This window comes from Ambystoma mexicanum, chromosome 11 (assembly GCF_040938575.1).
Source record: "Ambystoma mexicanum isolate Mex_15411 chromosome 11, UKY_AmexF1_1, whole genome shotgun sequence".
NCBI lineage: Eukaryota > Metazoa > Chordata > Amphibia > Caudata > Ambystomatidae > Ambystoma > Ambystoma mexicanum.
In genome coordinates this window covers 176,398,924-176,426,851 of record NC_090934.1, presented here as the reverse complement: position 1 = coordinate 176,426,851, position 27,928 = coordinate 176,398,924, and the positions used below count along the sequence as shown (strand labels likewise).

Genomic DNA, 27,928 nt, shown 5'->3' with positions numbered 1-27,928 from the left:
CCTTAAGTAATATGCTGTATTTTTTTGTAGGTAGCTAGTCTGGGCATGAGAATCCACCTGTGAGTTGACCATTATTCCCAGGGTCTTCACTTTCTGGACCACCTGGATAGTGGCATTCTCGATTTTAAACGATTTATACTCAGCCCCCAAGTTCGCTAGCTGACGACTTGATCCAAACAGCATCAGCTCGGTTTTAGAGTCGTTCAGACACATCCAGTTTATCTGCATCCAATCGTCGATTATCTTATAAACCCTGGCTATTATTTCACTGTCTGAATCATAGTGGCTGCCACCCAGTTCCAGAATGAGTTGGATTTCGTCTGCGTAATTAGTAAACGACACCCCCGCATTCACCAGTAGACTGCACAATGTGCGCATGTATATGTTAAACAACATGGGGGACAGACTGGCCCCTTGTGGGACTCCGAATAGGATGTCATACGGATCGGAAAAACTACTGCCCCAATGTACTCTTGCTTGGCGATCCGAGAGGAAAGACAAGAGCCAATCAATGGCTCCTTCCAAGCAACCCACATTCTCTCCAAGCGCCTTGATAAGAAGGCGATGATCCACCAGATCGAATGCGGCACTTAGATCCAAAAGCATAAGTACTCCCAACTTGCTTTTATCCATTAAGCTGAGCATCTGGTTCTGCAGGTCCAGCATGGCAGTTTCCGTACTATGGGATGCTCTAAATCCAGATTGTTGTTGATGCAGGATCATAGCTGAGGATGGGTAGAGTGACAAAGACCGAAAGGGGAAGAGAGGAAAGGAAAAGGCATTCTAAATTTGTATACAAATGTCCACACCAACACTACTCTCCCTACTGTATAGGCCGGCTGAAGGCCCATCCACGTGGTCGCATGGCCAACTGGATCACCGTCCGTCGAGTTTTTGAAGGTCTTCGGCGGAGGTCTAACAGCCGTCAAAAACAAGGGACGGATAGGGTGATAAGGATATTTTATATAATTATTCGACCAAAGGTTTATGGGACAATAAGCAAAGTCTTTGACGAGCTCTGCATCAAGGCGACCAGTATGCTGGGCGGGAGAGACCTCGACGCGCAAGGGATTTTGGGTAAAGTAAAGTCAAGTAAGGATAGTGGTACAGGCACGCCCATGTCAACATCCCCTTTCGATTCTCGAAAGGCAAGATGCAATACTCTGCGGTTACCACTGGATGACGGACCATATGCACAGCATGCGATTCTAAGCAGGTTAACAAACACCAGAATCATATTGAATACTTTAGACGTTTACACTAGATCACTTTGGAATACTTGATAATACACTTTAAAGGACACTTTCACTTTTGTGTTTGTTTGCGGTTACATTTTTAGCAACGTTAGAAAGGGAAAAAGACAAGGTTATCGTATTTTCAGTTACTATGCGCACCTGCGGTTTTTAACAGTTCATACGGTAATACATTTACTCTGCAAACACATAGTAAAGTCACTTTAACCCCTTAAGTGCCAAGGGCGAGGTATCTTGTCCTTGACAGTGCATACGCAGTGCCAAGGACGAGATAGCTCATCCTTTTTGGCACCTTGTTTTAAGCGATCGCTGCAAAGCAGGGTATCGCACAAAACTGTAATCCAACCCCCCGGGCTATATGAGGGGGAGGTCCCCCCTCACTGCCAGGGGGCTAGATTACCTTCAGTTTCATGTTGGCGTGCATAATGCACGTCGGCGTGAAACAAAGTAATTTTCACTGCAGCAGCCATTTCGGACTGCTGCAGTGAAAATAGAAGGGGAGTGTTCATCTTTCTCCCAGTCCTTCTCCGGCTGTATTTCAAGCCGGAGATCGAGGGAGGTGCCGTTGGAAAGGGGAGATTCTCTTCTTTACAACGACACCCTGTGCGACAGCATTGCTGGGCGCGGAGAGGGGCGCAGAGCGCTCGATTCGCGCCCAGCAATGCCCACTGGACCACCAGGGATACGTTTGTAATGTGGGGGGAGGGGTGCTGCTTACAGTAAGCATCTCTCTCCCTTCCCCGGCCCCCAAAACATGGGGGCACCCTGGGGCAAGATAGCTGATCATCTGCCCCCAGGGAAGGGGGCAAAATAAATAAAAAATACTAAATAACTGGGATGGGGTGGGGGGCCCTAGACTCCAGGGATTTGTTTTGCCCCCCAAAGGATAGGGCTTGCAGGTTAGGCCCGCCTGGGGGCAGATGGCTGATCATCTGCCCCCAGGGAAGGGGGCAAAAGAAGAAGAAAAAAAAACAAAAGGGAGTGGGGGGGCACTAGCCACCAGGGATTTATTTTACGGATAGGGGGGTAGCCCTCTCCCCCTCACCCCTAGGGGCAGATATCTGCTCCTATATCTAGGACCCTTTTCCTTTTGCGCCCCCGGTAGGTGCACCCACACATGTGAGGTACAGTTTTCGTCGGGGCACCTGTGGGAACGCGGGAAGGTATAACATTTGTTGTGTTCTTGTGGTTTTCATACCGTTTTGACCCATTTGCTGGTGCCCTTTGTCACACAACCCTTTCATTTCCCAAATGTGCCCTACATTTAGTCGCTGCTTTAGGCACCATACACTTTTGTAACCTGCACAAGTCACCTACCCTTGAAAAGGTCTGCCGGTGCTCTTTCAAAAAAAAGTATGCTTGCCGTTCCTCACCACAATTGTTCTCCAGATTTACACATGCTGAGTGCGTCTGTTCAGGATGTAAGCATAAAACGCCTGTGTACCATGGCTCAATGTTTGGCTTGTGGTATTGCTTGTTTTGTAAAATACTATGAAAAATGTGCGCTTTCCTAACTGCAAGAGTCGGGGGGAATGTCATTGCCTTACCAAGCCAACCATGTCCAACACATACCTTTTTTCGGTCATTTTCCCGTTTTCCCCCAATCTATGGCATTTTCCCCCACCTAGTTGTTGCATGACCTATGCAAATCACCCCTTCCTAAATATATGCCTTTCTGTCCTCCAATTCAGCTTTCCTACCCTTTTCTTCCATTCCGTCCATGCATGTCCAATTGGCCAAAATCGCCTACCTCTCACATAACGGTTGATAACCACATCAAAATAATGTTTTGTTCGTTTCCACTCAACCTGTTCTTGAAAGCCAAGAAATTGAGGAATTCAGCACAGCAAACCATGTGTTCCTAGCTCTTACAAGGAAAAAACCACAGGCTTCTTTGTACATCATTTTATTGGCATTTTAAAAAAAAAAAAACATTTTCACCCTATTTGCTTATTTTCTCTCACCCCCCTACAGCAACTTAGGATTCCTCGGTGGCGTTACGACCGCCTACATGTGGGATAAAAAAGGAGCCAAATTTGGCCGAGATATCTCATGTAACAAAAAGGTTACAAGCCATTGACTGGCCACATACCGAAATCACCAAAAAAGGCCTTGGCACTGGGGGGAAATACCCACGGCACTTAAAGGTTTAAGGGAAGAAAATGTTAGTGTCACATTAGCCTGGTTCAAGGTTCTAGAGTGGGTTTCTTCACAAGTCCAAAAACGCAACCCTAGCTAAAGGCAGTTCAGAGAGGGCTCAAAGTCTTGACAAGCAGCGGAATACAAAGAGTTCCAGAAGATTCCTTCCAGTCTCCAGTGTTATAGAAGCAGTAAGTTAACAACTAACAAGGGAGACCTGTAAAAGGCCTGGAAGGGACACAAGCAGCGGCTTGAGTCTGAGGTAAGAGGTGAGAACATGGACACCTCTAGGTGCACTGCAATGTTCTGGAGAGACCTCTTGGAATCATGTAGGAATTACCCTTTTCCTCAGAGTACCTTAGGTTTGAAGAACAGTTTCATGCTGGATGCTCTGCGATGTTGCAGCCCTAGGCCCGACCTCTGGATTCCTTGGTCTGATTACTGAAGGCAGCACAATGGACAGGATCTTTCAGCAACAGTCTCGAGGGAGGACCCGAGGCATGACTTTCAGCAATTATTGGTTCACTCTGCGGTTTTGGCACCTTTTCTGCAGCACCAACAAAGGACCGCCCGGTCAATAATCTTCACTTCCTGCAGTCCCGCACTCTGGGGAGGGGGGTCTGGGCAAATTGGACCGATCTCTATAGGATCCTTACAGGTTCAGCAAAGATTTGGACTGATTCAGCCTTTCTACGATGATGCACTCAAAATGGGCAGCGGCTCTCCTGGTATTGGGGTTCCGCAGCTCTGAAAACTCCTACGACCTCGGGAGATGGCTAAAGTCAAAGCTCGTCTTGGGACTGGTTGTTCCCATCAGCCAAAGGGAAGGAGTCGTCCCATTCGGAACTCCTCTGTCACATAGAAAACATGGTCAGGACACGAGTGGTCACCTCACAGTGTTGTAAAGGGTCTGCAGGCGTGTCTGGTCGTCTTCTATTTCAGTTACTTCAGCTCCTAGTGGTCGACTTGCTTTTCACTCCAGAAGCCTCACCTTCTATGCAGTACCAGCACATGCTCCTCTGCAATCTCCCTCAGAATTTTACAGAAAGGGGCACTTGGTTGTCCAATCAGGACAGCCAGACTCCTCCCCCCACCCCCCTCTGTGGGAGATGGACCTATTCAGGAACTCTGGCAGACAAAGGAGGGGGGGGTGGGGGGGTGTAAGACGCCTCCCCCACTTCCTGCCTACTCTGGGGACCTATGCGTGAATTCCCAAGGGTTCCCGCCAAAGGCAACACACACACACACACAGACCTCGCTCCTCCCAGAATGGAATGGCTACCACGCTAGTAATGCCAAAAAAAAAAAAAAAGGGAGGCCCCAAGTGGGTACTTGGGTCCCCTATTGTGCACTACCATGGCTATGAGCATAGCCTGCGGTATGAAAATTACACAATAGTTGGTAGAACATGTCCACTGCCACCAGCCATAACTAAGATTGTCTATGTAACTAAAGTCATAGGAATAGAGAGAAGGGGGACACTAGGTATCCCTCCGGCACTACCGTGAAGGTGGTGTGCCAATCTCTCAAACTATAGAATTTTGGAAGAGATAATATCCTTAAGAACTGGAATTACTTGAGGATATAGGAAAATAATTTTAAAGGGGGGGCCCTCCAAGGATCCTCAGCAACAATGCCCATAAGGAGCTGTGTGCTGTAGTAGTAAACCACAGATGCCTTTAAGAGCTATGGAGCAGACAGACTCCATAGTGCAGGTAGAATACAAAGAATATAGTTCTAAAGACAGAGCCCACAAGAAAGAATTCGTGGAAAAAGGCTCCAATCATTCAGGATTGAAAGCAAAAGGTCCTGAAGTACAGCAAAACGTGCTGGGGGTCTCACTAGGAGAGGGGATGAGCATAGCAATGATAAATCTCCATAACACTCTTGCTTAGTGGTTTTGGTTTATCAAGGTAATATACCACACCACTGCTCTCCTAACATCTAGTGTATGGAGGCTTCTTCCAGCTGCGTTAGTGGGATTGTGAAAGACAGTCGGATGTTTGATGTATTGATTCACATGGAACTTTGAAATAAATTTAGGCGCAAAGTGTGGGTGTCTGCGAAGTACCACTTTGTCTTTATGAATGTTAATAAATGGGTCTTGAACAGAGTGAGCCTGCAGTTCACTACCTCTCCTGATGTAGCCAATAGGAAAACAGACTTATAGGTGAGAGCCACAAGACTAGCCTTGTGCATTGGCTCAAAGGGAGGTCCCCATTAGCCTTGTAAGAACGATATTAAAGTCCCATCCGAGAGTTGAGTTAGAAAAAGGAGGGTGAAGTCTTTTTACCCCTATGATGCATACTTTAATTACTGGAATTTTCCACCAAGAATCCTTGCTCTGAGATGTGGTGTACGCAGAGAGGGCAGCGAGGTGGACCTTAAATGAGTTGAAAACAAGTCCTAAATCTAAGATGTGTGTTATATAAAAATGACTATAGCTTTAGGTCAACAGTCAATAGCGTTGATGTTCTATATATTGCACCAGATGACAAAACGTTTCCATTTATTGGAGTAATAATGACTGGTGTAAGGTTTTCACGCTTCTCTAAGAATGTCCATACAACTTTGAGGTAGTTGGAGGTGCCCCAACTCTGACTTCAGGAGTCAAGCTGCTAAGTTGATTGTTTAAAGGCACAGGTGTAGTATTTTCCCTTGGTCATGTGGCAGCATGTTGTATGGGCATGGCAGTTTCCTGGGTGGGGAGAATGACAATCTCATGAGATTAGACCCATGGCTGTTGAGCCCACATTGGTGCTACCAGGATCAGTGTGACTTGTTCCTGGTGCATCTTGTGAACTATCTCGTTTAGTAGGGGAATCAGGGGAAAAGCGTAGGCAAATCTCCCAGACCATGTTATACAGAGACTGTTCCCCTTGGACTGTTTGAGGGTACCTGTAGGCATAATCTGGGCATTGAGTGCTCTTCATAATTGCGAACAAGTTGATGACTATGCAAAGTCGTTACATAGAATGTGTTCTTGCAAGCGCCACTCGTACTTTACGGGTAGGTGCAAGTCTCTGCTGAATATGTCTGCCATATGATTGTGTTCCCCTGGAACTCGTCGTGTTTGAGTACCTTTTTCCAAATGTTCTGCGACAATTTGGATAGCCTGGAGAGCGAGTGCCCCCTTGTTTGTTCAGGTAGTACACGGCCGTCGTGCTGTCTGTAGGAACTAGAAGAATCTTTCCCTGTAGGTGTGTTTGAAAAGCATTTAGGGCTATGAACACCACAAGCAGTTCCAACAGATGGATATGTTTGGTTGCTACTGAAGGAGACCATATTCTGTGCGCTGTCTGTTCTAGGAGATTTGCTTTCCCACCACCCCCCCGCCATCTTGAAAGGGATGCATCTGTGGTGAGAGTAGCTTCTACTGCATGGGTGGTGAAGGTTTTCCCTTTCAGAAGGCTTTCCTTTGACCACCACTGCAGAGACTGAATGATGGCTGTAGAGACAACCACTGATCGTCCCACTGACCACTTTGACACCATTGGCTTGAGAGTCACTCTCTTTCCATACATTCACTCCAAAACTGGCTACATACTGAGGGATCTGTAACATGTTCTGAACCCTCTCGTTGAAGGGAAATCTAGTCAATCTTATGTTCAAATGAGTGCTCCTAGAAACTGTCCAACTTGACTGGGGCCAGACTTGACTTTCTCATTGATTGAGAATGCCAGGTTGAAAAGAAGATCTACAGTCTTTTTTGGTGTTCTCCAGACACGCCTGGTGATAGTGTCCAGTTATGGGACAGTCGTCGAGATAAGGGTACAGTAGGATGATTGCCTACACAGGTGCGCTGCCGACACTGCAAGGACTTTTTTTAAAACACCCTTGGAGCTGAGGCAATGGGAAGTGCCTTGAACTGATAGTGTTCTCCATCTTGAACCAGAGGTACTTTCTGTGCGCTGGCAACACTAACATATGAAGGTATGCATATTTCATATCCAATGTGCCCATGTAATCCCCCTGTTGTAGCAGCAGGATTACCTCCTGTAGAGTTGTCATCCTGAACTTTTGAGGTCCGTCATACTTTATTGCAGGATACAGATCTATAATAGGGAACATGGTTAGATCCTTTTTGGGTAAAAGGAAGTATATTGAATAAATAATACTGTTTACCTGAAGATCTGGGATGACTTCGATCGCTAACTTTTGCAGCAGGATCTGGACTTCTTCTAACAGGATGTGTAGATGTTCTGGTGACAGCGGTCTGCTTTTTTGAAGGGTATTGGGGTGGTTGCAGGAATTCTATGCAACAGCCATATCTGACAGTTTTGATGACCTACTGATCCGAGGTGATGCCCTCCCATGCGTGGGTGAAAGATGTTAATCGTCCCCTTACTGGGGAAAACATGGTAGGGGGACTGATGCTGGAAATGCATCAGAGGGACAGAGCCTCTGAATCCTTGTCCTTTATTGCTTTTTATCATGTGTTACGGCTTGTTTTCCGTGCAGGAGTTCAGGTGGGACTCCTGGCTGTGCGGCTCTTCCTGTATTTGGTTTGGTAACCAGACCCTTGGGATACCCTTAGGGCACCCATGGGTGGGAGTACGACCCTGTACTCATAGTGTTTGTTTTTGGGCACCTGTGTGTGGCCCACAGAACAGAGTACCGGCTGGTGGCAGCTCTGTGCTGAATTGACCGGTGCCCTAAGCGTCCTCCATTTTGGGATACACAGGCCCGGTCATTGGAATCAGTGGATTCCTGATAGGGAACAAGATGTCCCTGGTGGCCTCTTGCTTTCTATCGCTTGTTACCTTACTTTTCTCGAAGTCCTGGGAAGCCCAGACTCTGTCCCTTCCCCCTTACTGGCTTTTGGGTGGAAGTTCCATATATAGTGTTATGGGGAAGTCCAGGACAGACTGGCTGAAGCCTTCCCAATGACTGTATGTTGTGGGTACGCCCGTGGGGTGGGACCTGGGTGAATGGAGTGTGCGACGAATACACATTCTGTGTTATGGGTGTCTAGTATCTGGTGTTTAACACAATGACAGACAGCCCTGCACGAAACTGGTATGAATGCAGTGTGTAGTGCTGAATGGCAGAGCGCTTATCCGAATCCACATTCTGTGCTGCGAGTGTCTAGATGTAGAAGAATGGCCTGAATGCACAATGCGCCGGATTGGCTGCCAGACTGCCTTTCTGAATGATTGGTTGCCCGAGTGTGACCCAGCAGAGTGAATGGGAGATCAACAGTATATCTGGGGGCCTCTCACTGCTAAAAACCATTCAGAAGCTGAATGAGAAACTGACCTTGAAACTGATGCTTAACTTTGAAGCCCACTGGAAGAGGAAGAACTGCTGCTGCTGTCTTTCACTAATCTGAAAGCTGCTGTGCCATCAAAGAACTGATCTAAGAGGACTTGGCTAGGAGACCTTTCCCCAAGCTACGATGGACCATCGTGCCCCAGCTGATCTTTGCCAAAGCTCGCTGGTAGACAGACCTACGAAAGGTTGCCAACCAGAGAAGGGGACCGCCGAGGAGAACGAAGAGAAGCACTGGACAGCCGTGCGTCGACTACCACTGTTGCCGTCCGGAGTCGCCGTGCTCCCTTTGACTAAGAACATTTGATCCAATGACTCCCGTGTTCATCATAGTCGACCGCTTTCGTCCTGCTGGAGAAAGTCAAGGCTGTCGATGACTGAGGAGAATCCGCTGGTGGGTTTCCCGCCACACAAAGACCTCAGAAACAGATGAAGCTACTGAAGCCAGCCGTGGTGACGCCCCTTTCGCCGACACCAAACGCCAATGACCCGACGCCCTTGCTGGGCCAAAGTTCTTCACTGACTATTTGCGGCATCGACCATAGTCGTCGGGGTGCACCGCACGCCCCCCCTGTTGAAGGACATTTTCGACCGATCGTCAACGAGCATCGCAAGGACCGAAGCTGCTGCCTCAACGACGACCTTCACCTTTTCTTCATCTCAGAAGTTCGACGACCCGTGGCTCCTGCCTGAAAAGGAGTGCCCTCAAGAAGGGCACGTCGATTCCCTGACGAAGAACTGTACAACACAAGGTACATTTGGGTTGCAGAACTATAGAAGATAAGACTCTAATAGACAATATATGGACTGGGCTTGTAGTGCATCTTCATTTACAGGTTGCCCAGGTGGTGGGGGATCCTCATACAGAACTGGGCCTGACGGTAGGACCTCGGTATTCTGCCAATTGTCAAACCAACTTGTCTTCCTCCTAGGTCTATGGTTGATATCGCTTTGCTGTGTTGATTCGTATGCTACTTGAACTGAGTACAGTTGATGCATTTTAATGGAAGAGATCAGAGTAATAGTGGTACCACCTAGAACTGTATATATTTACCATTTTAGAATTGTCAGAGCACAAAGTGTATTATCGTGATAGTATATATAACCTTCAACCTTATTTATATAAAGACGGTTTTAACTAACAGTGTGCAGACATTTCTTTGTGGATGCTTGGAGCCTACACTGTACTTAAGAACCAGTCCGCAATACCACCAGAGAAGCTAGGCCTCGATTGCTCATCCATTGCTACCAACAATAGAGACTCTTGGCTGGGGTCCTTTGTGCCTCTCCTCTACCATATATAGAGGAGAGGTACAGACACCCCTCTCTGGTCCTTTACAGGGACCAGCGCCACGAGACATTTGCTGGTTGGGTCTGGGAAGCCTCTGGCTGCAGAATTTCTCCTCCTACCCTTGCCACGCCGAGATCACAGCTGTTGAGGTGTTTGGAAACTGCTGGAAGTGCCCTGGCCGGAATACCAAGGAGATCTCCAGTTCCGTAGGTACCTTGAGATGAGCTGGAAAAGGACTGCCCGCGAAAGGAACAGCGGGTGTTAGACTCCCCGTTGAACAAAAGCCTGGGCCGAGATTTGGTTCAGTGACTCCAGTGTTTCATGTTCTTTCTTTGCGGTTGCGAGGGCCTCGGCTACAGTTTTCCCACAGGAGGCAGCATCTTCCACAGGTTTATTAATGAGAGAAGCCTGAGTTCTAATCTTAAAGTGGTCCGCAGCCTTTGATGAGGGTATTCAACACTTGATCGTCAATTGTCGAGTCCTCCTGGGGCTGAGAGACGGGAGGAGCATCAAGGAAGATCTTGTCATGGGCAGGGGTATTGGGCCTCATGATAATCAGCGAGGATCCAGGTATCTGGATCTTGAGCAATCTGGTCTTGTGAAACCCGATTCATATCCAGGACATAAAAGATATCTGGGTCATCTTGGAAGATGTCCACATATGTCTCAAGTAGACGTTGTCTAGATGAAGAAAATTGAGCCCCAGGAAAGTAGTGCCTTGGGGACATTGAAAGTCTCGGGCAGAAACCCATAGGCTGTGGTCTTTATAAAATATCAAATATATCAGAAAAGTGGCCCGCTGTTGCGCAGCTGGGAAATGGCTGCCTGACCAAGTTCCTCTGTCTTGGGCAGTCTTCTAAAGTATTGAAAATCCTTATTGGTACCACTTCACTCTGCAGAAAGCTGAATAACCGGTGCTAAATGACTTGGAGAAGAGGAGGTCTTTTTGCTGGGAGTACACAAGGCACTGAAGCTGAGAAATCTGCATCATTCAGACACTCGGACCACGGTCCGTCTCCGACTTCACTTCCAGATTGTGCGGATTGTCTGTTGCGGAGAGAACTTGGCTCCTGAGGCTGCAGAGGGGGGAAGAGTTGGCAATTTAACACTATGCTGAAATGTGAGATACCCTGTCGGCGTGTCCGCTGGCATGCAGAACCGGCGAGACCGGAGGAGTGCTGGGAAACAGAGGACATCTCATCCTTCCGGGGACTGCAGCACCGTTTCATCTGCGTGGTGGCCCGAACAGCAAATTACCACAGGACCCTTGGGCACGGGCTGGGTGACCGCGTGTTGTGGAGCGGCTCACCCTGTCCTAATTCTGTAACTGCAGAGGTAACCCTGCTGCCTATGTGTGGGAGACAACAGAGTGCACTGAGAACTAGTGCCGATATTGCCATGGCCGCCCCAACTCTGCTGGATACACGGGGCATTTTTTTGCCACAACAACCCTACAGCGGGTGTTAGGGAGAATTCTCTGTAACGGCTAATTTCCCAAACCTAGTGAGTCCCCAAGCAGTTTTGCTGGATTTTTGGGGTTTAATTTTTTCTCCTGCTAAGAGTGAGACTCTTTTCTCCCACTCTTAGGCATGATTTCAGAATGTCCTTTGACTTTGTAATGTGTTTTATGGGCTATGGGGTCTTTCACTCCATAGGGCTTCATGTGTTTTTGGTAAGTGTGTTACACAGCACCCTCAGTGCAGTAACACAGGGGTGTCATAGTGACCCCCAAACACAGACTTCATACCCTGAGACTGACTACTGTCTCCCAGGGCATGTAAAGTCACCATTGGCTTTACTAGTCTTAAATTGTGAACAGAACCAGTAAAAACCATCATATTGTGAAAGTACTGGTAGGAGTAATTCGATTGCCCCTGGGTCTGTTTTCCAAAGGGGCACTGTCCCGTCCCCCCTTGTCGAGTTTCTGGCTGGTGGCAGTGGTTACCACGCGAAATATTCCACTGGAATATTTCCTATGGGATTTTCCCATTCATTTTAAAACGCACCACTTTTTTGGTACAATGTTCAAGATACCGCTGGGTCATTTATTTAATATTTATTCCCCGGTTGGTTCTTTTTGCCAGGACTCGGTTTTAAAATGGCGTTTGTGTTCGCCTCTGTAACTCCAACCCAAATCGAGCCCTTTGTTCCACTTTTGGCGGGCTTCTACACAGAAGAGGTGCTACTTTGACTGGATCTACAGGATGTGTGTGGGGGGCAGGGGGGGGGGGGGGAGTGGTTGGGGGGGGAATAGGCACCCTGGACTGAGTTGCCTTGTGTGATTGGCCCAGTGGTGAGTCGCCCGGCTCACCACTTGGCATGTTTGATTGACAGCTAGGCTGATGAATAGGGGTTTTGCTGCATAAAAACAGGGCTTTGGGGACTGGAACTTCAGAAGTCGCCACAGGACCTAAAGAATCTAATGAGGGGAGAAGCTGAGCCATCTACAACGACACCACCGGTGGAGCCCTGCTGTACGAAACTCACCACTTTCCCGACAACAGAGAATATCTTCTTTCAGGAGAGTCTTCTTCCCCTTGAGCTGGTGGGACCATCCAGTTTGCCTTTTTCGCCTTCCTGGATCGCCTTGTGATCGAATCGCCGTGCCAAGCACCGGGAAACTCCGCGGCTGGTTTCTTCCCTGGCAGTGCAACGACCTCCAGCTTTCCTCCACGTCAAAATCATCTCTTCCCCTGGACGAAGCACCAACTTGCACCCGCTGCCAGGAACAACTGCCCCTGCTGGAGCTTTCTCACCATTTCAGGTACTGTGTCCCGCCTGGTCTCCCTTGCAACAGACTGTCCAAGGTGTCCCGTAAATCCTTGACTCTATCCTGGGGTGACCTCGGAACGGTTAACATTACTTTTCTAACTTGATCCAACCTCTTTTTGACTTTCCTGCAAAGAATTTTAGTGCATTTCCACTGTGATCTTGGGCACATTCCACCTTGCTCTCTCCAAGAGTGGGCCTGGCCTATGAACTTTTTGCTCTCTAGTAGACCCTGCCTTTCTTGACTTGCTGTGGTTCTTTAAAAGTGTTGGTATTGTGCGTTTTTCCAATTTCTGCCTTTTCTCTCCCTTTTTAAATAATTATTGGAGTGCCATCTATGGTTACGCGCTCATCTCGGTTTTGCTAAATAAGTGGTGTATTAACCTAGACTTGTCAAATAATTAATTCGGGAGGTGTATATATTTCTAGTGACTGTTTGAACTTGCTTGACATATTAATGCCAGTGTATTTTTACAAGTGTATTTTTAAATAATTATATACTTTTATACCAAAGCTCTGGTCAGTGTTTGCTTGTACTACTGTATGTTTAGCCCTATTGTGTATACTCTATATACTGCCCAACTCTTCTTGAGAGAAGTCTGACTGCTCAGCTACCAGGTAAATCTGGGTGGTGCGGACTGCTACCAATTGGGTTTACTGCTAACGCCTGTAGTCTTAATCTTTTTGCAGTGGTCCCTAAGGGAACTGCACAGGTTTCTGCCTAACAGTGGGCGATGGTCGTGGTGAGCTCTCGCCCGACTCAGATTGCAGACACGCAAGCCCTTAACGCCTTCCTCCGGGTGGGACGTGGCTGTGTATATAAGGAGCTGCTGCCGCGGCAGGTCACCTCCAGGTAATCAACCTTGTTGTGAACAGGGTTTCCACCCATCCTGCCCCATAGGACCACACTGGAGCAGATCCCCCACCTCGCTATCTCTGCCCTACGCTTGGCCCGGATCTAGAGGAGACCTGTTGGATCCAGGAGAGTACTTGAGTGGTCTTGCTGTCGTCTGGTGGCAGCTGCGTGGACCCAACAATGACCCAGTGGGGTCCTCAACTCCACATCTGCTGCGCGGAAAGCGTCAACACACATGATGCGAAACGGAGGAGGTGGTAGAGCGGGCAGATCCTGCTCAATATACAAAGGTGACTACTATCATTTACGGACGGCCTCATTCAGCACTACCAACACGAGTCGAGACGGGAGAGCTGTATGTGTGTTGGGGCGGCGCGTGAGCATTACCTGGCCTCCACTGTATCTGTGCTCGCCCCAGTGAGGTAAGCTTAACTCCAGCAGACTCCTTCAGAAGCTATTTGCTGGGCGAGTCACCACCCAGCTTACTTGAAGTCTACCTGGTGTCTGCGGGTTGGGGATACTGAAGTGCATAGCCTGCTTGGGCGGAACAGCTGGAAGGCTCTTGTTGTGATCTGAGTGTACGGACTACTGCTTTGTCTATGAGGGAGGACACAGCCCACTCTATCAGATACAGGTTGTGGCAATTCAGATGGCACAGTGGGAGGGTGGTGGAACTGCAGTGTCTGGGCCGTGGGGCAGTAACGCCACGACATCAACTGCACACAGAAAATTTGGCTGGTAAGCTCGGTTTCTCTACAAGAACAACCTGATGGACCGTGTGATCTGCATGCGTGCTGTTCCACATGGATAGACTGTCGCCATCCCCTCTAAAACCCTGATATCGAGTCTGTCTCAGCTGATCATGCTCGCAAACCTCAACCCAGTCAGGAATTGGTCCTCACCCCTACAACTGGATTGCAAATTAAGAGGGTGGTGCCCCACACCCTACCTCTCTGCCCCGCCCCCCCCCCCTCTCTGCCCCGCCCCCCCCCCCCCAACTGGGCTGGCACACGGGCCCTCACCGCCTGGTTTTCTCTGCACTCCCGTGCCATACCTGGTTCCCCACAGCTCTTCCGGGGTGCTTGACTCCCTGCCCCATCACTCGGCTGTGCTCTGCTGGCAGAAGACCTTGCTTTGCCCACTGGTGGACAGGTCTGGTCACCTCAGGCTCCACCTAGCCCTCCTCGCCCCCTTTGCTGTTCCCTACCACAGGTCTAGATCTATCCTGGTGTGGTCATGACTAAGGAGGCCAGTAGAAAACAGAGCTCTATCAACATGTTCACCAAGGCAACACCAAAGCTGAGTTAGGCCCCACCTGAAGCCGAATCCACCCTCCCTATCCCCCCTGCCGGAGGTGGAATCTAGGGTGAGCCTGGCAGAGGACGATATCAACACGCTAAGATAATAGGTGGCCTGGCTGTCCAGGTGGTCAGTAAAAAGATCAAAGACCTAGAGTCTAGTTCCAGGCGTAATAATCCGGCATCATTGGTTTACCCGAGGATAAACGTGATGGACCCATGGAGGATTACGTAGAATGCATCCTTCTCCCTTTATTGGATTCCTAAAACGCTCACCTCAATTTGCAATTTAACAGGCCCACTGATCCCTGGCTGCAAAATCCAAGCCGAGTGCTCCCCCCCCTCCCGTACTATTATAGCCAGAGTGCTAAACTATCATGATTGGGATACCTTGCTTCATGCGGCCTGAGCTAAAGGCGAACTACTACTCGGCACCACCAGGATCCATTTGTATCCGGACTTCAGCGTGGCTATTCAACAGGAACGCAAAACCTTCCTAGCCGCCAAGAAGCAACTTCGAGAGCTGGGGGTCAAATACTGCATCTTATACCCAGCAAAAACGAGGATCGAACATGCGGACAGAGTTTTCTATTTTACCAACCCGGAGGAGGCTTCCAAGTTCATTGATGATCACTTTCCCGGTTAGAGCTTCATCCCACCAACCCTGTGTGGCTTTCGGTTCTCTCCCGAGATGTAAACCTCTCATACATACCCTGGGGGGTCGGTGCTGGCTCTGCCTTTACGATCCCCTCTCACCCCCCTCTATGATGAACCAGTACTCTTGGGGGTATTGAGGCCTAAGCTGGCTTAGTCCAATCCCCCCTATAGCTCTTTCTTGTTTGATCTCCAAATTGTGCACCAAACCAAGTTTTTCTCATGCCCAGTGTCGGAGTAGTCGCCATCCTTGACTAGCGCACAGCCCCCCCCATGCAGTGCTGCGTTTGTTGCTGTTTTGGTTTGATGTTTTATTAGGGTGTCACCCTTCCAGTTGGGAGCGGGTCAGGGAAGGGACAAATGTTTGAAAGATTTCTTGACATGTGATTGAGTAGACAGTTACTACTTATCCTCGTGTTGAGTGCACCAGACTTCAACCTTCTCTAGCCTGGTTAGGATTTTGCGATACATTTCCACGCCGCGACTTGCTATCACTGACATGAACCTACTGTCTTGATGGCGGATGAAAACTTATGTATGAATGAGCTGAAATATTAGAGGATTGGGTAAACCCTATTAAAATGTGTAAACTCCAACTGTATGTTAAGCAACAAAGTTTTTTTTTTTTTTTTAAACAGGAAACCCACACATTGGCTAAGGGATGTGATGGGTTTGCCAGGTCATGGGGTCCCGAGCCACATTATACTACCTTCTCTCACCAAAGCCGTGGAGTTATGATCCTAACCCACAAGACCCTTAAGTTCATCCACAAAGTTTCAAACATAGATCCCCCTGGGACGTTATGTTTTACTGTTTAGCTCACTTCTTGGTCGTGAGGTGGTTTTACTCAATGTATATGGCCATAACATTGACGATCCCGATTTCTACTCCCATCTCTCCTCCCAGTTGTCTGGATTTCCCCTCATTCCTATACTTTGGGGCAGTGAATTCAAAACTATTGTAGACATTAATCTAGATAGGTTTGGCACGAAAGCTCGCCAGCTCTCCAAGGCTGCCAAGAGCATTATAGAAGTGCAGTCCCACCTGAGAATTGACGACGCATGGAGATTAATACATCCCGACTCCCGAGTTTTCTCCTTCTATTCATCAGTACACGACTTGCGCATTGACAGATGGCTAGTTTCTGATATACTCATAAGAACGATCAAGCAAATGACCATCCTACCCAGGACCTTTTCAGATCACTCCCCGGTTACTGTTGCATTGAAGTGGGGCGAGAGTAATGATTTTGGGGGGGGGGGTTACGTTCATGGAGACTGAAGTCTAACGCCTTGTTAGACCCGGTATTCAAATCTGAACTGGTGTCCAGTATCAATGACATTTTTACACTCAATACTGGGTCAGTAGAGACTCAGGCCACTCTGAGAGACTTTTAAAGTCTACATCCATGGGGTTGTACTGGCAAAAGAGGCAGGGATTCTTAGAGTGATTCGGAAACCCATTGGGGAGAGCAAACTCTTACTTGCCGGACTAGAAACCCAATACGCTACGTCTCCTCACGTCACCACGCTCGGCAAGATGGGGACAGTGCTAGTTTCCCTTCTGGGCCCAGGCCGACCGCGAACAAGTTTTTGGACAATCCCCAAACGGCCAGAAGGTATGGTGAAGGGCAACGCCATGGCTGTCTATTATCTAGTTTAATCCGCCAAGAGAGGGGGGGGGCCCATATTCCAGCGATTGAGAGTGCGGAGGGCACCCTGGCCCTCTCGTCTCAAGAAATCAATGACGAGTTTCACTCCTATGGAGCGCTCTATATTAATTATCGATACTGCCCCCACGACAGTCTTCGGCTCTCAGTATTGTCCTCGGAGACCAGGGTGGCCCTGGACCGTGCGTTGTCAGCAGAGGAACGGTCTATGGCAATAGACTCACTATCGTCAGGGAGATCGCCGCAGTGCCAATGGGCTTACCACTGAATTTTATAAATTTTATAAGGCGCGTCTGGTTTCCCGGCTGTGTGGGAGGAGGCATGCATTGTCGCTCCGTGAGGAGGTTTTATCAGTATTACTGAAAACCCGACAAGCTGGCCATGCAGTGCTGCTACTAGTGGCCCCTTTCTCCCATCAATTGTGACGTCAAAATATTTGCCAAGGTGCTGGCCCTCCGGTGAGCACTTTATATGTTATTTATTGTTCACCCCGATCAGTCGGGTTTCATTCCGGTGCGCTCCACTGCGCTTAATCTACAGTGCTTATTTAGCATCCTGGCCCGAATAGACCCAGAGGCGCAGGCCGTAGCAGCCACAATAGATATGCAAAAGGCGTTGATTCTGTCTCCAAGAGGTTTCTGTGGTTGATCCTACAGCAGAGTAATTTTGGTCCCTGCTTCCTGTCCTGGGTGAAACTACTATATTCGTCCCCCGTCACCTGCACTGAAGACCGGTGCTCCACCCCAACTTAAAATAGCCAGGGGCATCAGACAGGGCTGCCCCTTCTCGCCCTTGATATTTGCGTTAGCCATTGAACCTTTAGCGGACAGTGGCATGCCTGCAGGGGTATAAGACTGTCCCGGGATCCCGAGATCATTTCTCTTTGCGGACAACGCTTTGCTTTTCATCCGCTCTCCTGCTGAAAATCTGACCCCATTATTAGAAGAGATTCTTTTTGGCAAACTGTAGTAAATCAACACTATTACCGTTGATGGATACCACTACGGTTCCCCAAGATCTCTGTGGGTTCGCCTGGTCTCAATCAGAGATGAAATACTTTGCTGTAGTGGTTACATGTCACCGGACCCCACTATAGGACCACAACTATGGTAATTACCTCGCCTCTCTCACCCGAAAGACGATAGACTGGGCTAAACTGCCCATCTCTCTTGCCGGGAGGGTGGCTATTCTCAAAATGATAGTACTACCAAATCTTCTATACAGGTTTCATAACGTCCCGCTATGGCCTGATGGTGAATTCTTTAAGTCACTGACCCGGAATGTCAATGCCTTAAGGCACTCTCGTGCTGTCCGCCTGAAATTTGACACGTTGGCTACCCCTTTTGCACAGGGTGGATTTGCTGCCCCTAATTTTGAGCGATATTGGATCACTACTCAGGCCCATTTCGCTGCGTTTTGGTTTGCATCTTGCAGATTTCCCCCCCCCCCCCTCTATGTCAAACTTGAGCACCTAGCTGCTGATCTAGATGTTCGCTCTGTGGTTCTCCCTTCTTTAAGTCTCAAACTAGACCCCATTGATCCTACTGGAGTCACGATAACGGTGTGGCATAGACTTTGGAAACAGGTAGACACCCCACATCCATTTCATGGTGATTTCCCTCTGTGGAACTGTCTCCCCGAGTCTTCGAGTAGATGCCGCGATAGCTCGCCATTGGCCCGAGCAGGGCTTTGATACTATACGGGATCCTTCACTAAATGGCACGACCTGCCAGAGTCACTGAGAGAGGGTCTCTTCCTTTGGCTACAATACGTGGGCCTGCGCCGTGATCAAGGGTAGGTGGCATGAATTCCTCTGATTCGCCATTATCTAAAATCATGATAGGCACCACCACAAAAGGAAGGGTCACCAGGCTGTATGATCTTCTGCAGGGAAGGATAGGCCATTCATGGGATAGGCTTCGGGGGGGCGTGGAGTAGTGATTTGGGTATTGAAATAACTGATCAAAAATGGGAATGTATGTGTGGCTGCACCCAGGAAGTCTCCCTTAATTCTACATTCAAACTGATCCAGTTTAAAATACTCCACAGATACCACTATACCCCAATTACACTGCATCATATGTCAAGGGATCTGCCTGCTGTGTGCCCACGATGCAGAACGGACAAGGCTGACTATATTCACAAGCTCTGGTCCGGTCAAAAACGCTCTTCATTCTGGGAGGAGGTATGTGCGGCTGTATCTCAAATGCTTGATCGTACTATTACACCGTCCCCATAGATGTCTCTTCCATGAATTCCCCCGCACTGGCCGCAACCTCAGTAGGCTGGCTGGTCTTTACAGGTTGATCACAACCTGCTGTGTGTTGTTTCTCCGATTACGCCCTAGGTCTCCCACCTTCAACCAATGGCTTCAGGCTGTCACTTGGTCCTCTGATGTGGAGGAGCGCTGGTCTGTCATGCAGCCGACAACGAGTTGACCTAGGAACATCTGGGCACCCTTTCGATCCTACTTATTCTCCTCGACTACTGAGGATAGGAGTGAGTGTGACAATTAATATGTACACTAAATAATGATGACTTATTTTATGTAATGTTTTAGTGGTATTATGAGTCTAATTTATGCTAATTTTAATATTGTATATGAATTATTTTTCTTTTTAGCCAAGTCTCTCACAAGTCTGGCCCTTCCTAATGATTTCAACCCTTTTAAACATTTTATGCTCGTTTGTTTTCTTCTTTCTCCGTTTCATTTTGTATCATAATGTATTTGAATTTTACTTGACTTTTGTTGTACTTAATACGTAAATGAATTTTGTTTGAATATTGAAAAAGTTGATTTATTCAGCTATATTCAATAAAGAGAAAAAAAATTATGTACACGTGTATATTGGGTACCTATTTTTTTAATGTAATGCTTGGAAGCTCCTCTATTAAGACCCTGCCTGATCACGCTGCCTGTTCATGTACTTTCCATGTCAGATGCTGATTCACACAATGCTCGTTGCTCTGTTATATTGTCAATAAAGTTTTAAAAAATAAAAATCAGAAAAGTGGATGCATTTAGACATTTTCTCCATGCATGCTTCAAATGATTACCTGGTCAATACAGAGGAAGAGGATTCATCAATGAGAGGGAAAGGAGTTGTAGCTGCAGCAGAGACCTGCTGTAGGGCCCGAGACAGGGGAGGAGAGGTTGGAGACTAACCCTCCGGTAAAGGGGAAGCCTTTTTGAGGCATGAACCATAAGAATGGGTCTTGGAAAGCTTCACCCGAAGCTACAAAAGCGTTTCAGCTATAAAGGCCCATTTCGGCGTGTCTTTTAACACCACCCCAACGTGTGTCAAAGTTTTATTGGAGGCATCCTGTAAGGTCGAAGCCTTAGGGCCTTGCTCTGGACACGAAGGCGGGGAGGGGGTTCAGCGAGCCCTGAACCATGAGGTTCAGGAGGCACCGCCAAAACTTTCGATGGGCCCATGGGCGTTGATGGCTTCTTCCACAAATCCGTTGAAGGAGCAGAGGGGTTGTTTGCTTGGTTTTATGAGAATGGTCTGTGTATTCGTCGCTGGGGTGTAGACTCCACTTGCACTGACGGTGATATGCTTATCGGGGCTGGGGACAACCACGGAAATCAGTCCTATGGGCTCACTCCTCGTCTGACGCGCCAGCGGGAGAATGGCTCTCAGCCTGTATGGCGTAGGCCACCAACCACTTGGTGTGTCGGTCCTTAAGGGCTTTCGGCAGAGAGCTTGCAGGCCTTGCAACGCCGTTAGTCGTGGTCACGAGGGAGGCACCAATTACACTCTTTATGAGAGTCCTTTCAGGGGGTTTGCCGTTACACGACGGGCAAAATTTAAACTGAGGTTGTTACATAATGGATGGGGAAAAATCAGCCAGACTAAAGGAGGAAAAGGGGCAGGGGCAAGGAAAAGGAATTCAAGAGAATAGTCAGGAGAAACGTGTCTGCCACTTTCCCTACTGTAAGGCCGGGCGGCGAAGGCCAAGAAGCAACAGCCGCCGAGTGGCCGGAGGTGTAGTCAACTAACAGGATCAGCCGTCGAGAGGGCTGTCAAACAGTCGAAGATTCCAGGGGGTATACACACTAGAATGCAAGAAGCAATATAAACTCAATAGACAATCTCTGAATTAAGCGAATAAGCAGAAAGGTGGGGAAAAAATAATCCTATGGGACCTTAACTCATGAAGGATTTTGGGTACACTGCATGTCACATTAGGATAGCATTACAGTCCTGCCCATGTAGACGTCCCTTTTTTCAATCTTTGAAAGAAAGATGAAATACTCCGCAATTACCACTAGATCAACTATATTCACAGTTTGTGATTAAAAGCAGATTCACAAGCATCAGAAACCAGTTTACAATCAGAAGCACAGTATTTGGGACTACAGTACTTCATGCACAAATTGAGCATGTCCGACTTTGCATAAGGAGAGAAATAGTACAAGAACATACTAAATACAAAACTACTACTACTAAGAATTCGGAAATAAAAGGAAATCGAAAATCAACAAGAAGGAAGACGTTTCCAACGTCACGGGTGATGTCTGTGGAAGGGAGGGAGCATGGTCAGGTCAGTGCCCTGGCACATATGCATTGGCATCCTTTAACATGACTGCTGTGCTCATAAAAAGGGTGTCCGGATCAAGCAACAGTGGAAGCAGAAATGCCAAGTAGATGGGGGGGAAATGGGGACAAGGAGGTGGGACAAACGTTCCATGGAGAAATACAGACCGCCTCCGTTAGTAAACCTGGAGGCATAAATGGGGCAACACTGAGATTCTCCTCCATGACTGATGGACAGAAACCAAAAGAGAACTAGAACTATTGCCTCCTTTAAGACCTTCAACGGTTGCATGTACTTAAAATACAGGACATATATTGCACCTCAAAAGAAGACAAAGGTTGGAGTATCAACTGAATGAAAAAGGTCTTAAAATGTCGTACTGTGTCCAGAGATTCAGCTCTTTAGATTTTAGACGTATATGGTGATATGAGGGGTCTCTCGAAATTACTAAGGGGAAAACCTGGACATTTCCTCAAGAGTTTGAGATGCTTAAAACATTTTTTGAAAAAAAAATAAAAAAAAAAAAATCACAAATTCTAGTTAATGTTGCAACCTCATTCCTGGTGTCAAACATATTGTATGAAGTGCCCACTCTGATGAAAGTAGTGGAGTGTGTACTGCTCTACGTTAAAAACAATAGGCATGCACGTTTGAACATTTATCAACATTTCCATAGCGGATTCTTACCCTAGACTCAAGAAGCGTAACGTCCATTCCAAAACTTTGTAACTGGCGAGCAGCCGCCAAGCCTGAAACACCGGAACCTATAATGATTACCTTTCCAGTTTTTTTGGCTAATGAATATGACAAAGATAGAAAAAATAAAGAAATAGTAAGGAAAACATTGTTTTGCAACATAACCACAAAGAATAGGCGTTTTCTTTATTACAAATGTGCTTAACTTTAGGATCGTCCGTTTTAATTTGCACTGCAAATTGACGAAATCCCACTGATCTGTACACATTTATTTCATAATGAAAAGTACAATGCACCAATTCATTTTAATGAGGGTTATCAATCTGTGAATAGTCAATTAAGGAGGCAGTATATTTTGATTGGGGGGTTTCGGATTGCTAGTAAACACATTTTAATAGTGAAGTGATAGCGTAGTCAAATCGGTACAATCATCAAAACATGTACATTGTTGCAACCGCAAGAGTACTGAAAAGATTGGCACAGACACAAAACATATGGGGAAGAGGAGACTAGAAAAGTAAAAAATAAAATTGAAATAAAAAAACTGCCGATTTATCTACATTTCCCCCAAAACAATGTTCAGAAAAACGTACATTTGTATAAATAGTGCACTGAGACCGTCAGGGCTGACAAAGATAAGGATCAATAACACTGCTAATTCCCCAACAGATTTCAATACAAAAACGTTGAATTACCACATGCATGTTCATTTGGCGCTCGGACGCCACTATAGGCATCATGGCGATGCACTGATAGTTGCAAGAAAACCGGTGACTTGGTAATTCAGCGCACAAGACTCATCAGGAATGGGGAAGGTCAAGAATGCCAACTGCACAATTGCCCCAATGCATTTCAATAAATAAATGGTCATTGTGTCAAAACACGGGAGTCATTGTAACTGGCCAATACATTTAAGTGGAGAAGTGAAGACTCCCAAACATATTTCTATACAGAAAATGGACAAAGAAAACATGTTGAATAGGGAAATGCTGACAACCCCAAGACTTGAATAGGAAAATATGCATATTTGCAATATTTTCAATAGAGAAACCTACTCCAACACAAACAGCAAAAAAGAACAAAGCTTAATGCGATGTTTACACTCTCAATAACATTTGTACAACACAAATGCACATTTTAAGCGAAAATTCAAATAGCCTTTGAAAAAGGAACAGAACCCTTAATTTCATTCACCCACCTCTTTCCCTTAATCTGAAGGAGAAATCCGTAGTATTACGACAACCTTCTGAAAAAGCATCTGTAAATATTTGTGGATCTAGGCCTGAAAATATTCATGGGCATTTGGGGCTCCCAAATTATTGAGGAAACATCAGTGGAATTGTAGCGTTTCTCTTTTCCACCAAAAAAGAAACCATACAATCCCCAAAAGGCAGTTCATGTTTAGTTTGGGCTAAGCCGAAACTATTGCATTAGACTACAAAAATGGAGAAATGGCATACGACGAGACACATACCTTGTAGGGGGGGTTAGGATATTAACTGCCCATGGCAATGCTAATCTCTATGCACATTCCCGCCCAGTTCCTGCCCCTCTCTGCCCAAAACACCTCATGAAACTCTTTCATCTCACTTTAATAAAGCTTTACCATCAAACCGTGCCCCCATGTGCCTGCAAGGAGTCTTCCGGGAGTTGACTTAATCAGAGCTGTAAACCCTCTACATGTGTAATAGAAATGTCTGAACCAGGTCTGCCTTCAACCACTAGATTTATAAGCACCATGGGTGGTTTTCACTGAAGACCCGTTAAAAACAAGTATTGGCAAAGCTAGCAGTTTTAGCAGGTACTACACATTTGCAGGCACTGCTATTAGATGCCCAGGTACTTGCAACATTTTACATCCACTATCCGCACTAAACCTAAATAGAACGACTACCTCATACTAGGTCCATAATAGACCAGGCAGATTCAAGTCCCTCTTCTATGCGAACACTTGCGATCGTGCTAGGCCCTGTTCAACACTGCCCTGTGGGGAGCCTACTCTTGACCCACAGGGCTTTTAAAAATTAATGGGAAAATAAATAAACCCACATTTCTTGCCCCGAACCTGGGAAAGCTTACAGGGACCCAGCAAACCACGAATCAACCCAAAATCCAGGTGGAAATGGTGGTTTCACACATCAGCACAGTAAGGTTTGAATGTACAACTCATTTATGCACTTATGGTCTCAATAATGATAGCAGAGTTGTGCCTTATGATTGGCTTTCATTATGCTTAATAGCAATATATGCATATTTTGACTTGGTCTGGCACAAAAATGCAGTTATTACAGACACGTGCCTTCACCACAAAGCGGTTGTCTAAAAATCAATTAGGGCAGCTAGGTTTCATTTTGCTCACTGTTTTGAAAGCAGGTCAGCAGATTGCGCTTAATATCCCCAACACAGACAATTGCTGCAAAAATAAGGATTACACAAAGTGGCGGCCAGCCAGTATGGTTTGGGGGGCGGGATCACAATGGCCCCCACACAGTCCCCCCCCCCAACCGTGTGTTTTATTTTCACATGGGACTGTGCCACATGGCTCTCAGCAGGTGCGCATCCCTTGCTGAGTTTTGTTTTGGCAGAGCCTTTGGGCTCCGTAACAAACACAGTGGCTAATAATGTGAGCCGGCAGGGCGTCAAAAGACTTGCCTTGCCGGCTCTCATTACGCCATCAGCATAACGCTGCCCAATAGGAGAGGCATGCTCTCCTATAAGGCAGCGTGTCAACGTTCCCAGGGGAGGGGCATCCAGTCCTCCCGATTGCTGTGTGGGCGCAGGCAAGGCAAGTGTATTTTTTATGTGTATGTATGGATTGTATGTATTTTGGTGTTGTGGTGTGTGAAGGTGCTGGTGTGACGGCGCGCGCGCGCGCGCGCATGAACGTGCATGTCAGTGTGTTTATGTATGTCAGCAACCAGCCACTCTGCTGGGCCCCAACATAGAGAGGTGGGGGCTGCTTTGGGCATTTCCATCTTTTTGCTTTACCCTTGGACAGCAACTGTACATCATGTGTAAAGCAAAAAGAAGCGGTATTACGTGAATAAGCTGTCCGACATTGCATGTAGGCCAGTCAATTCATCTAATAACACTTATCTTTGCTTCACCCAAAATGTACTATTACGGCCCATCAAGGGTAAAGCAAACCTGTTTTTAGCAGTGTACGCACTTGGACGCCATAGCCTCCGCCACGCAATCATCGAGGAGCCTTTAAAAAGCTCCCTTCTGCTGATGAGGCAGCGAGGGTGGCGCCTTTGGGCGCTGGTTAAGAGGGAGGAGACACAGCTTTTGTGTTACAAAGTTCGCCGCTGCCACATCATCTCGGGGGCACATTGCAAGTGCTTCCTCAAGATGGTGTGGTGGAGGCACCCTATTCAAATGAAGCGCCCTGCTCTAATGCTGGCGCCAGGAGCTCCAGCACGGGAAAGGTGAGCTTCTCATTTGAATGGGGCACCGCTGCCCTACCAGCACAGGGAAGCCTTTAAAAAGCTCCTCTGAGCTTGCATGGTGGCAGCACTCTAAGTGTAAAGCTCCGTTAGGACAGTTTTTCTGATGTCCAACTAAGGGTTTAGTAAAACCATTCACTGAGGCAGTAGAAGACTCCACTCATAATATAAGGCTTCACCACCAGAGTTCATCGGAGCGTAGACAGAGCAGCCAGGCTTATCTTAGGAGGGAGAGAGGGCTGCAAAAGCAGTACAAATGAAATTGTAATACAAATGGTCCAAAGAAACACCATGTACTATAAAATACAAGTAGGCCCAGATAAATCTAGGGATAAATAAGTACTATCACACATTATATGTAATCACAATCATCAAAACAAAACACTATGCTTGAAGGTTCACAGACCAAAGCATAAACCTTATTTGGAACACCTAACAATAGTTCTAGGGAAGTCAAAACCATTTCAGACTTCGAGTATAGGTCACACCTATTCTTGGGGAGTAAAAATCTATGGTTATTTTCAGATTACAATTAAGTAATTTAAGGGTAGTAGTTCCTACTAGTTCTACAGTGACGCTCAGTAACAAATCACAGTCAACTGGACAGTATACGTTTTGTAAATAGTGGAACACTTATTCTAGGTACACTAGAAACGTACAACTAACTTTGTGATAACACACAGTTATACTAGGTAAGTAAAACCTAAGGATGTAATATTCAATTACAGGTTCTTTTGAGATCAGTATAACACAGATTGAGATGAGCGGTAACTCTTGTAACTTGTTTTTGGATGGCACACAGCTAACTCAAGGTAAGAAAAACCCATATACTTTTTCAAGGAGCCATCAGCAACTTGGGGCAGGTATAAACCCAAGACACTTTTTGCGTCGGTCTAAAACAGCACAGGGAAAGCAAAACAGAGTGTTACACTTTAGTGAATGACAAAATTATTCAAGGTAGGTAAAACCTAATGCAGCCTTATTCTGGACAGGCTAACAGCAAACCAGGGAAACAAGACCCAGTTGGGGAACACTAATACAATTATCCTAACAGGAATAATAAAGTGAAACCAACAGCATTACTTTTTCCGAAGAGGCACAACCAAATCACAGCTTAGTAATATACCCTTACTTCTACTTTCTGTTAGAATGGCAAAACGGTTTCTAAGGAAAGAAAGCTAATACATACTTTTGAGAATAATGCAACACACATTCAAGGTAAGTAAGAACTTTTTTTTTTTAACTGTCCATGCTCAGAGTTACAGTTACCAACCAACTCTTATCAGTAAGTAACTTTTAAACGTGTATTCTCTTTTATAGGCAAAATGTCTAATCCCTTAAACGTTCCCTTATTCTTGGAGCATGAGTGTTCTCAGTGGCAGATGGGGGGTGGGGGGGGGGGTCAACTAGGATGTAGTGTCCAACAGACAGTGTCAGGATAGGTTCTTAAGTAGCAAAAGTCAGAGTTCCTCAGGAAGGCTGGGCAAACATTTTACTTTTACAATTGAGGGTCCAGAGGCTTCACAGAAGACACCCTGGCAAGATTCCGGCAGTGGGACTGGATGAACTGGACGAGGGGTCTTGCAATCACAGAAAACACCCCACAACTACACAGGAATCACCAGAGACTTAAGGTAAGTACATACCCAAGCCAACACAGTACATCAGCATTGAAGAAGATTTTGCAGCAGGAAGACCTCAGGATCTGCAGCCAAAATCCTGGTCAGTGGACTCCTTGTCGTGGTGACTGAAAACATGACCTTGGAAGGGACTTTGCAGCAGGGATCAACAGAGACTGCTTTTCAAGCAGTTACCTTGCAGGATGCTTCTGGATTACAGTCAGAAAGGCAAGCGGAAATGGCAGCGAGACACCCCAGTTGGTATCAAAATGCTCTAATAAATTCAAATGTCTAAATGACTTCTGACAAAATGAAGGAGTTTAAATAAAAGTAAGTAGTAACACAGGTGGCAGTTTGAGTCCAATGAAACCTTTAAACATTTACAAAAGGCGATCTATGATGCGCTGGGGAGCGTGTAAAATCAG

The 27,928-nt window shown here is 46.8% G+C and overlaps 1 protein-coding gene across 2 annotated transcripts in view; it reads right to left on the bottom strand.

The window, feature by feature from the left end:
* KDM1A (lysine demethylase 1A) overlaps positions 1-27,928 on the bottom strand; it is a 1,518,024-nt gene that overhangs the window by 1,278,344 nt on the left and 211,752 nt on the right. For both annotated transcript variants that reach the window (XM_069622738.1, XM_069622739.1), the window contains exon 6: positions 22,430-22,536. In XM_069622738.1, the coding sequence (XP_069478839.1) occupies positions 22,430-22,536 (107 nt within the window). The remainder of the gene's footprint in view (positions 1-22,429; positions 22,537-27,928) is intronic.